Genomic DNA, 12,449 nt, shown 5'->3' with positions numbered 1-12,449 from the left:
ACTGTCACTTGTAAACATAGAAACCAGACTTCTGTGTTTACAAGCGATTGTGGTGAGCAGGCACCAAAGGGTCTGAGCCAGAGGTGGTGGAACTGAGTTCCACCAAGTTCCCCCTGAAAAAAAGCCTTGGTTGTAACCCTTATAATGAGAAGCCCACTGTACCAGGGGATATAAGTTTTATAAACCCTATAATGAAAAGCCAACTGCACCAGAGATGAGAGGACATCTCCCCACCATGGTTTACTTTTATTCACTGTAGTGGCTCAAATCGGAGAAATCCATTTCCCTTAAAACATCCTAGATACATTGAATCACCAGAGAGATGAGCGAAATCACAAAACTGTTTCTGTAGCAAAATGATCAACCTTGCTTTCGCCAAATTTTTTACAAAATTTTGCAAATGCTTGCTTCCTTTCACTCAGATTTTTCTGTGCAGACTACGCACATGGTTCTTTTATCCACAAACTCTAACGTCATGTTCCAAGCTGAGAGAGTGCCATTATTTGGAACTCGAACAGGTCAGGGATAGGAGAAAGGAACCAAATTGATTTTTTATAGAAATTTTGGTGAGGCAAAACTTCCCATTTTGCTTACCCCTGCTTTGTATCTGTGAATATTTTAGGATACAATGTATATTGAATATGCAACATCTGCATCAGTCCCAAACTTGAGGGTATCTCCAATCTCTGGGCCATCGTGAGTGTGACTGTAGTCCCATGGCACATCCATAGATAAAATTTACTAGCTGTACTGGATGTAGCACACCTAAGAATAAAAAGGGAAAGCAGACTCCATCACACAAAACTTGCATCTCATAATGAAAATTTCAGCTGGATCCTGGCCCTCAGAAGTATGCAACATTACATTCACAGATAATAAATCTGGAGTGTTTTTCTCAGGAAATTCTCTTTTTACTCAGAAGAAATATATATTGTAACATAGACACTGAGTCCTGCAATAAATCTTACTAATAGCATTACCATGTGTGTTTTTTACACTCGGGGTATACCTTCAATTCATTTCAAAGTCTACCTTTCAGACAAGCCATTGCCTAATGAATGTGAGCTCCGTCCAGCCAACCATTTTTATGAATAACTCTGCGAAGAATTTGTTAGAATAGTGTTAGTGAGACATTTTTACCTTATTAAGAACCAATATTTGGATGTTATGCCATCCTCTTTGGGACTTATTATTGCCAATCATGTAAAACTGTAATAAACAGCTATGGGGTATTTAACAAAGAGTGGTGAGAGGAAGCCCCTCTGTTATTTAAGAATGATCTCCTCTGTCTTCGATGCCGTGTCTCAGCCAGACATAGCATACAATTCAGAAGTGCTTAGCGGCAGTCTATTGCTCAAGCTCCCACTGCCCAACCGCGCCCCTGTTCAGCTGAGAGGGAAGAGGAAAATTGTTAATTTTGACTTTTCCAGGGTTAACAACCAGGTATATTGTTGGCTGGAAATGTTTGTGCAGTGTAAATACAGCACAGGCAGAGAGGAATGTGAGCTGTCAGTATGCCAGGTCCAACCTGGTGAGGATCTGAAGCAGTCTTCTATTTTAAAAACTGCCGCACTTGCCGCTATCTCTTTGTTAATTACTTGTAGTTGCAGAACTCACACCAGTTTCTATTTCACTTTGAAATAAAAAAGGGGTGAGTGTCATTAAAGAACTAAACAGGTCTATTTGTTTATTAATGTGATGCGCACCACTCCCAACGGTTCCCTGCACGGGTTTTCTGGTGCAGGGAGCTTGATCAATTCCCTGGTATGTAACTAAATGTGTGTGAACTGTTTTAAATACTGTTCAGTAAAGTTCATAAAAGACACTGCAAAGCCTTGCATCTATGATCACCTGTGCCACCCCATATGAAAAGCAGACGGGACTCCGTGGCGAAGCAGCATCTTTAGTTAAGTATTCTTGTTATGTTTTCTAAAATTATTACATTTGTTATTTGTATCTGTCATAATTCAATTAAATGTTATACCTAAAAGTGTTTGTGTGATCTCTCTTTGCACATCTTGACTACAACCCCAAAAACGTAAATCCCCCTCTATAATTTTCCCCCCATGTATTTTTACCCTACTGTTTTCTCTCTGTTCTCCTTTCTTTCCTTTTTCTCTCTTTTTCTATCCGTCTTTCTTGTTCTTTCTATCTCTTCTTCTTCCTCTCTCTTTTCTCTCTCTCTATCCATCTTATTTGTTCTTTCTATCTCTTCTTTTTTCTCTCCCTTTTTCTTTGTCTCCCCCCCCCACACCTCGGTCTCTCTCTCCAGGGCCGGATTTACATCTCAGGAGCTTATAGGAACTGGACTTTCAAGCGCCAGATCCCCCCCCCCCCCCCCCACAACAGTGTTGCCAACCATCCACAACTTTTTTTATACACTGATGAAGCATGGGAAATCTACTGACAAAATTCATTTTTTCCTGAGAACCTGAAATGTGACAACATGCTTCCCAACATTGTGGATATTTAAATGTACATTTTTGTACACTTCAAATAAAGCTTGTACAAAAAAAAGAGGAGCAGTGAGAGGCATTGAATTGCGCATCACACTGCCCCCTAGCAGCCTGAAACACAGAGCGGCTGGACTGCCGAATTGCTCTGGCTGCTCTGTGATTTCATTCTGTTTCAGTGTGAATTTGCCCTAAGAGGGAAAGAGGAGGTGGAGGGATAGGGGGAGGGGGATGGAGAAGAGATAGGAATAGGAGGGAGAGAGATGGGGGAGATGGGAATGTAAGAGAAAGATGGAGGAAGTGGAGAGAGGGAGGGAGTGAGAAAAGAAGGGGGCTAAGAGAGAGAAAAATGGGGGGTGAGAGAAGGAGATGGGGGTGAGGGAGGGTGGGGGGTGAGTGAGGGGTGGCAGAGTGGGGGGTGGGGGGAGAGAGAATGAGAGGGGGTGAGAGAGAGGAGGGTGGGGGTGGGAGAGGGGGATGATAGAGAGAGGGGGTGGGGGTGAGTGAGAGAGAGAGAGGGGGTGGGGGTGAAAGATAGAGAGAGGAGGGTGGGGAGTGACATGGGGGAGCGAAAGAGGGGGGTTGAGTGAGAGGGGTGAACGGTGAGGAAGGGAGGGGTGAGAGAGAGAGAGGAAAGTGGGGGGTGACATAGAGGGGGGTGAGTGGGAAAGGGGGAGTGAAAGAGTGGGGGTGGGGTGAGAGAGAGAGAAGGGGGAGGAGAGGGGGGTTGAGAGAGAGAGAGGGGTGAGAGAGGGGGGTGGGGGGTGAGAGAGAGGGGGGGTGTGATAGAGAGAGGAGTGAGGCTCCCCTTCCCCCTTCTCACCTTCCCTTGGCTCAGCTGTTTCCTGCACATACTGTCCAAGCACACAGCCGACTCTGCCATCCTCACTAGGGTCACAGACAGCACAGCTTCTGGTTTCATCTGAGGGAATGGCATGTGCTGTGTGTGTGCACCCGGGCCGAGCCATGTACAGTGCCACGTATTGTAAGGATGAAGGATTACTCACTACTCATTCCCCTCATCGGCTCCTCCTCTCCGGTCTCTTCCCTTATGGTCAGCCTCCTGATGGTTTCTTGAGTTCCCCCTTGCTGCTTAAATTATCTGCCTCTCACAGGGCCCCCTACTGATCTCCAGCGCTGCCTCTGTCACAAGCAAGAGCAGTATGCTGCCCATAGGTGTGTGCAGCCTATTGCATTAGGGTGTGCACCCCAAAGCTCAAACACACATGAACGCCACCTGCTGTCACAAGGAGGAGGCTCTGATGGTGGGAGACGGTTGATTGGGAGCATATTACCTTACAACCTAAGTATAGGTGTAATGTGTTCCTAGTTGAACCTAGCCTTTAATATAATGGGGGGCATTTACACTGGCCACTGGCACCCCAACCACCCACCTGGATAATGCTAATGCTCATGGGGTGATTAGGGTGTGCCCAGGCACACTCGGCACACCCTGTGCGCACACCTATGGTGCTGCCCTAGTGTCTCCACAGCAGGCAGCCCGTGTAATGCCACCTGTTGTCTGTCGGGGCCTGGTGTCACCCCTCTGGTGGGTGTCATCCGGGTGTGGACCGCACCCCACACCCCCATAGCAACGTCACTGTCTAGGGGTATGCTTTTCTGATGCTTTATTGCATAAGTTGAACTTGGATAGGAGTAGGATAACTGTGGAATACTCCAGTAACTTTAGTAGCAACTTGAGGACACTAATCTTCCATCTAATATTCTGAGCAGGTGTCCTTGCACAAGCAATTAGTGGGCAGAGTTGTCCTGGTAAACCAAGCACCATGTCCCCTTTGAACAATGCTGACTTTAGCACCCAAGGGATAGCAGCAGCACACAACCTCAGGGGTCTCTTGCACCAGTCTGTACTCACTAATGTCCTTGGATAGTTAGACACCTCCTTCCAATATCTTTCAGACACCTTTTTCAGTGATCCCTAGATGAACATCCCTCATTCAGTTCCAGCAACTTTCAGCAGAATAGGCTCCCCAGCTGGCCTAGCTGGAACCCTGATGAACAGCTGACACGTGGCAAGTCTGCCCAGGAGAGCTGTAGGCTAGGATCTCCTAGTCTGGGACAAGAACCCCTCTGCTCCAGATCTCAGAGTATTTATGCTCTCTCCCAGCCACCATCTGCACACCTCTCACACAGGATTTCTCCCAGCCACCATCTGCACACCTCTCACACAGGATTGGCGAGGGCTGCATAAATATTCAGCTGCTAATTTTACTCTCCCAGCCCACTATATTCCAGAACCGATCCAAACAGACAGGGAGAAGCAGTCAATCCTGCAGTGAGTGAAACACAGAATAGACCAAAACAATCTAGAAGGCTGCTACATTACTGACACTGGATGCAAGCATACAGGGAGCAGTGACATTACTGCGGGGAATGTCATGGGCCTTTTAGAAGAGAGGAGCACAGCCTATAGTGCATATAGCAGCTGGCTTGGATCATGAGCAAGTGGTGGTCTGGAGACTGCTGTTTGGGTAATTGGGTGGTCAGATCTGGGAGGTTTGAGCTAACGTAATGCAGTCCTCTTACATGGCACTGGGCTATTTTTCATACATTCTTGACTTAATTATTTGCTGCCTAAAAACCCCATCCTGGGGGAACCTTTCTCTTCTTTATTCAATTTAAGTGCTGAGCAGCACTTTTTTCACCTCTCTTGGTGTTCTTTTTTTGCTGGGCTAGTCTATGGACCAGACCTGGAACCACCAAAACTGTAAGGCATTGCACATATGTAATGTTTGCTCCTGACCAGGCCTAATGGCAAAGATGGTCTAGGAACCTCTAAAAGTAACAGAGCCTGTCGGAAGCTAATCAGGTGACTGGACTGGGAACTGGTTTAACACCCTGGTCCAGGTGTCACCATCCTGTATGTGGTGGTGAAATTCTCATACTATAGGCCCCTGGTTGGAGGTACTTTGCCAGGATTCCCCACAGCTAGGGGGCACTACATGCACCTGAATGAGCTCTGATATTGATCAGCATGACGCAGCTGAGGTATGTGAACAGAGTCAAAGTTTGTGAGGGAGTTGGTAACAGGACGTAGGCAATATGGCTAGTCAGTTCTATTAATTGGTGTCAACTACTTCCTATAAGTGTATCCAGGGTGCTGGGGTGGGCTGCACCCTCTCAGATTTCAGTCATATCCCCCCAGGACCAGTGATGTCAGTATCAGGAATTGGAAGGGCCAATGCATAGCCTTGGTGATGCCAAATTGGCATGGCTGCACAGTGCTCTGTCCCTATCCAGAGCCCAACATCATTCATTTCTGTGGTGCATGTATCAAGTTATTTGTAGCTTTGGTGCTGGCCACCAGCCCGTCCACATCATGGAAACAGATGGCGTTGATCCAGGACTGAGTTTCAGAAGGATGGAAGTACTGAATCCTAGCACAGTGGTGTAGTGGATAGCACTTTCGCCTACACAGTAAAAAGGGTTGCTGGTTCAAATCCCAACCACGACACTACCTGCCTGGAGTTTGCATGTTCTCCCTGTGCCTGCGTGGGTTTCCTCCGGTTTCCTCCCACACTCCAAAGACATGCTGGTTAATTGGATCCTGTCTAAATTGTCCCTAGTGTGTATGAATGTGAGTTAGGGCCCTTAGATTGTAAGCTCCTTGAGGGTAGGTACTGATGTGAATGTACAATGTATATGTAAAGCGCTGTGTAAATTGACGGCGCTATATAAGTACCATAAATAAATAAATACTACATCTGTTCTGTCTCCTGCCCCTAACATAATGGTGCAATTGATGAAGGGAGGACTGTTGTTGGAGGCTGACTCTGGTTTGATGGGCGCTAATTCTAATATGATAGGGGCTGACTCTAATGTGATGGAGGGACTGACTTTGTCCCACCCTTTTTCTCCTTGCTTTAGCCTCCATTCATCACATATACTGTATTCTGCTGGAGCTAGGCACACTATGATTTTTTTTAACCTATCTGATGTTCATCTGGTGTGATCTGCATAAGTTTGGGATTTCTATGATCTGCAATATGCTATTTGGATAGATTCACTGTCTGCCACACTACTGAGAGTGTATGTTAAGCTATCTCACCACAGTTGGGTCAGTTATAGAGATCACACTTTCAGTGCTTAGATTTCGGAAGCAGGAAAGGAAAACTAATGTGAAAAAGGGGTTCTAATGTTACGGGGGACTCTGATGTGAAGGGGGGACTCTGATATGACTGGGGAACTCTGATGTAAAGTGGGGGACTCTGCTGTGATAGGAGGAATCTGATGTGAATGGTGCCAACTCTGATGTGATAGGAGGAATGCTAATATGAAGGAGGAACTACCCCATGTAGTGCCAAGGAGAGGGTAACATCATTATCCAGTGCAGATGTCAGTGTCCTTCAGCCCAAAAATGTATTGTTCACTCTTGCACCAACTCTGCATTATCCAGAAGTAATGTCAAGGTTAGTTTCAGGTCATGATTTGTGGAGCAGAAGTGCGCCAAGTGAACAGAGTATACTGGCCTCATTACATCTCTATCGCACTGTATGACCTGGAGAGTCCGAAAAATAGGGAGAGCTAGATGAAGAGGATTAAAAAAAAAGTGTGCTGACAGTATGACCCCTGATTTTTTCTACTGCACCCCAGATCAGACAGGCTAAATCCAGCTCTGGATTAATGCCTGTAATAAGGATATATTATGGCCACCACTGAACGCAAAATTAAATGGGACCTGAGTTTTGTTCAATAAAATGCAGGAATAGGACAAGGCGCTAGTCACCATTACTGCCTGTGGTCTCCCTGGAACTGACTTACAATAGAAGAAAGCGGGCACCATCATCTAAGTGTGACTATTGGTATAATGCGTCTACCAGGGAGTTGTTGGGAATTTAGTGCTCCAGCGTGGCTCCGTTACTGCTGCTTACATCCAGCAGCTTCCCGGCGCAGCTTTGCATGGAGATTAGGATTGATATGCCTACACCTATATTAATGAGTGCATACATTTGTTATGTTTTATCTTTATAATATTAAATGGCTACACTTAGATGGTGGTGCCCTCTTTCTTCTATTTATTATCTGTGCACTAGGTTTTACTCAAGACGTAGACATTGAGGAGCTGCAACCATCATTAAGCGACTTTTTTTTACTTCATTTTCATCCATCCACAAGACTTTTTATGTTTAACCCTTAGGCCAACCCCTGTCTTCTATTATTATTTGTTTTAATTTTTGCGCCATAGTTATTATTTCTTTTTTCAATTCAATGCCTTGTTCTGCACTATATAACCACGTGAAAATTCACGCTAGATAAAATAAAAAGAAAGAAAAAAGAACAGCAGCTGGCACAGGTTAACAGATACAAACCTATTCCATATAATTAGCAAGAGAAAAATTCACCCAAGCACTACCACTATATAGTGTAGTTGGTGCTCTGGCTAATTAAGCTCACAAAAGATCCATAGAAAGTACAGGCCAGCAACTCAACAGCTTCTGCATAAAAAATATTTATTGGAGCATTACAGCAATAACATCAACCAAAAATGTTGACGCATTTCAGCCTTAGGCCTTCATCAAAAGTCTTCATACTTTTGATGAAGGCCTATGGCCGAAACGCATCAACATTTTTGGATGATATTGCTGTAATGCTCAAATAAATATTTTCTATGGAGACACTGTCGAGTTGCCGGCCTGTACTCCATATAATTTATGCTAGGTGCAGCGCTTATCATAAACAAATGTAAATGTAAATACAAAAGATATAAATGAATTAAAAATCCAGTCCTTTCAAAAAAATCCATGCATTAGTGATGGTGTGTGTGGGGAAAAAAAGAGAAGAAAAGTCCACAAAATATGCAAAAAAAAAAAAAATGTGCTTCCCGTGAACACAAAGCCAGAAAACACAGTTCCAGAAAATAGAATAGAAGATTTATTATCAGTTGTGAGCCAGTCAGGCTCTACAGCATTTCACAAAACTGTATTTTTACATGTTTCATTCCCTGGGAGCTGGAACTTTAAATACACTATAAGGCTCACTATTTGACACTTTCCACTTGGGAAAAGCAAAAGAAAGAACAAAGCAAAAGAGAAACATAAAATAAAATGTGGCTTTATTTCCCACTTATTGGTTCGAAATTTGAGCTCATATATACATTATAGTTAGTAGTTAAATAAAGACATTACCTTTAAGTAACGATACAAGATGGATATATCCCATATCCAGCCACAAGAGGGGGCCATAAGAATGAGCAAAAAGTAGCAAAACTAAACTGGACCCAAGAACAGTCAGCATGAATTGACAATTTGTTCCTAATATATACAGTATAGCTTTTTAAAGTGCGGATATAATTACATCATTTGCACTTATAGGACGGGTCGGGTATCCAGACAAACTGGCAAGTTCTGATCACCATGGGTCAAAGTTTTTGTGATAAACAGTTTATTAAGGTACAGTGTGGAAGATTTTCACGGTACAATATACAATGACAAGATTATATTAAAAACGGGTGCATTCTATATGTTAAAATTTACTATTACATTACATTTAACACAGCAGGAGGACTAAGGAGAAGGGAGGGCTGAGTCAAGAACGCAATCGCTAAAATCTCATGTAAGCTTCAACATGTCAAATCAAATCAAATTTAGTTTTTAATCTTTTCAACTTTGCAGCTTTCATTGAGGAACACCTGGTGATCCTGCCATGAAAATTTTTGATCAGTTGCTTCCTGTTCTGGGGTGACAACTGCCTCCCAATGGTGCTCCTGTGTGGTCACCCTGTCACCCGCGCCCCCTGGTGGAGGCTACAAGGGGCCGTGCTGACACATAGGGGTTGATTTACTAAAGACAAATACACTGTGCACTCTGCAAGAGCAGTTGCTCCAGTAGCTTAGTAAATGAGGTAAAGATATGGGGTCTGTGTATAAAAAATGTGTTGTGCAGATATCATAAGCATTTTCACAGGCACAACGAATAATTATTGTTTGTAATATGGTTATCTCCTATGATCAACAGATGCATCTAGTGGCTATAATGCAGTATGTTTCTGAAATGTCTCATCAAAAAAAAAAAGAAATGCTGCATTAAGGCCACTAGATAGAGCTGACGATCATTGGAAATAATCAAATTGCAAAAATATGATCATTCATTGTGCATGTGCGATTGCTTAAAGGGGAGTTCCACCCCGCTGATCGGATCCCCCCCCCCCCCCCCCCGGTGTCTCATTTGGCACCTTTCAGAGGGTAGGGGGGACATATACCTATATAATTCAGGTATTTCAGGTATTTTCCCCCACTTCCAGGCATAGATCACCGCAGGCTCCGCGGTGATCTACATCATGTCCATGCTGCGTTGACTTTTTAAGTGTAAACCTGGCAAATTACTTGTTATGGGTATTGTCAGTGTTTCCACATTGTGTTGATACAGTTTGAATATCGGTTGTCTTGGTTTTTAATAGGAGTTCTGTCATTTTTTAGGTTATCAGTAAAAATGTGCTCCGTCAGTAAATTTTCCATGTTTTGTCACTAAAAAAATGCTGCAGGAAGTTGGCAACACTGACAGTTACAGTGTATAGTATTATCACTGATCACTGTATTAGTGTCACTGGTGATGTCAGTGTCAGTTAGTCAGTTTCCACCCAGTGTCAGTTAGTCTCAGATTGCCCAACACACTATCACAGTCCCATTATAACCACCATTACTAGTATAAAAAAAAAGAAAATCCAGTATTTGTACCATGGTTTGTAAATGCTATAACTTTCATGCAAAACAATCAATATACACTTACACTTGGGGTTTTTTGTTTTGTTTTTTACCAAAGACATATAGCAGAACACATTTCGGCCTAAATTTATGAAGAAATTTCATTTTTTTTTATTAGATATGTTTTATAGCAGAAAGTAAAAAATTTGGGGTTTTTTTCAAAATTTTCTGTCTTTTTTCGTGTTTCTATAATAAAAAAGCCCAGTTGTGATCAAATACTACCAAAAGAAAGCTCTATTTGTGTGAAAAAAATTACATGAATTTAATTTGTGTACAGCGTTTCATGACCGTGTAAATTACCATTTAAAGTAGCACAGTGTCGAATAGCAAAAAAATGCTCTGGTCATGAAGGGGGTAAAATCTTCCACAGGTCAAGTGGTTAAGGGGGCTACATGTGGAAGCATTGATTTTTAATGGGGTTGTAATAACAGTGATCTCTAGCAGTCTCATGTAATGTCTCCTTAAAGTGGTTCTAAAGACTGAAGGTTTTGCATTCTCTGCATAACAAAAGGTAACAAAAAAACCTTCAGTATGCAACTCCTTCTCCCCCCCACAGAGGTGTGCATTAGAGCAGCAGCTCTCTCCCTCCTCATTGGCTCAGACACAGCAGTGGGAGCCAGTGAGAAGGGAGCAGGGGGTGTGTCTATGGACATGCAGAGCTGGCTTTTGAGTGAGCCGCGTGAGTGCTCCAATAGCAATCAGCTTTCTATGGGACCACTAACTTGGGGGAAGGAGCCAGGAGCGCAAGCAGGGTTCTCCAGAAGAGGAGGATCAGGGCTGTATGACATGTTTGTTATTTTTGATTTTTTTTTTTAATGTCCCCAGTCTCCAACAACTATAGCATGTTTGCAGTCTCTGACAATCCCCTGAACCATATCGCAGTCTCTTACCATCTCTTGCACTATACCTGTAATCTGTGACCATCTCCTGCACCATATCTGCAGTTTGTGACCATGACCTGCACCATATCTGCAGTCTATGAGCATCTACTGCACCATACCTGTAGTCTGTGACCATCTCCTGCACCATATCTGCAGTCTATGAGCATCTACTGCACCATACCTGTAGTCTGTGACCATCTCCTGCACCATATCTGCAGTCTATGAGCATCTACTGCACCATACCTGTAGTCTGTGACCATCTACTGCACCATACCTGTAGTCTGTGACCATCTCCTGCACATATCTGCATTCTATGAGCAACTCCTGCACCATACCTGTAGTCTGTGACCATCTTCTGCACCATACCTGTAGTCTGTGACCATCTTCTGCACCATATCTACAGTCTATGATCATCCCTGTTGCATGTCTACAGTCTCTGACAGCTTTCTATAGCATTAAATTTATGAAATATTATGTGTGGCTCTTTGGCGATGTCAGGGGCCACGCTTGAGGTCCCCCTATAGCAAGAAAGTTGACCTCTAGTGGTTTAGATCTACTTTAGTCATATGTGTTTTGAGGGGACTGACTTTTAACCATTAGGAGTGGGCCAGGTTAGTTTTCAAGCTGTATTATGGGTCCAACACAGAATAAAATCTCATGTGCCATGAAGTCCTAAGGTATGAACTGAGCCAGAAGCATTCTGAAATTGGAGCTGACATCATTTATATCAGGTAGATGTACTGATCGATCCCTATAAACATGCTTCGGTGTTCATAATTCCACATTTTTATCCTTTGCTCAGCTTATAGACACTGAGTCTTAGTTAAATGTATCTGTATTAATCATAAACTTCAAGACACAGCTGGTTGATAATGGTCACATAATGAGTTTCTATTGTCTTGTATAACATTTACAACTAATACTTTGATGCTACTCCTAAAATAAGTTATTATCATACTATTTCCTTAACACAGTTTTCTGGTTCACATTGTCTGTCTTCTGTGAGCATCGGACATGCTGTTCCGTTGTTGGCCGGTTTCAGGCGTATGTACCTGGTCCTGGTCTTCACCCCGTTAGATGCGCAGCTTCCTTTACAGAGACCCCAGGAAGACCAGACAGAGACCTCACAATCCAGGGGTGTTCCTGAAATACACAAGCAAATGTAGGAAATGCCAGTCGTAAACAGCAACGAAAGCATTCACCAAGCGCATACTGCATCTTGTCACTAGATGGAGCTTGAAACCAAAGTAAAATAATGCCACACCACATTGTAAGGAACTTTAAAATATCTTACCTGTGGCCCTCAAGCTGTTTTGGAACTACAAGTCTCATTATGCCTCTGCCTTTGGCAGTCATGCATTTAACTGTCAACCTGACAATGCCTCATGGGACTTG

At 43.4% G+C, this 12,449-nt stretch overlaps 1 protein-coding gene across 3 annotated transcripts in view; it reads right to left on the bottom strand.

The window, feature by feature from the left end:
* Positions 1–8,509: 8,509 nt before the first annotated feature.
* Positions 8,510–12,449, bottom strand: part of SPON2 (spondin 2) — a 34,013-nt gene continuing 30,073 nt past the window's right edge. For 2 of the 3 annotated variants that reach the window (XM_073610952.1, XM_073610953.1), the window contains one exon: positions 8,510–12,197. In XM_073610952.1, coding sequence (XP_073467053.1) covers positions 12,007–12,197 — 191 coding nt within the window. In that variant the 3' untranslated portion in view covers positions 8,510–12,006. The remainder of the gene's footprint in view (positions 12,198–12,449) is intronic. The other variant, XR_012238302.1, reaches the window with a different exon arrangement.

This window comes from Aquarana catesbeiana, linkage group LG01 (genome assembly GCF_042186555.1).
Source record: "Aquarana catesbeiana isolate 2022-GZ linkage group LG01, ASM4218655v1, whole genome shotgun sequence".
In the NCBI taxonomy this organism is placed as follows: domain Eukaryota; kingdom Metazoa; phylum Chordata; class Amphibia; order Anura; family Ranidae; genus Aquarana; species Aquarana catesbeiana.
This window is presented reverse-complemented; position numbering and strand designations above follow the sequence as displayed.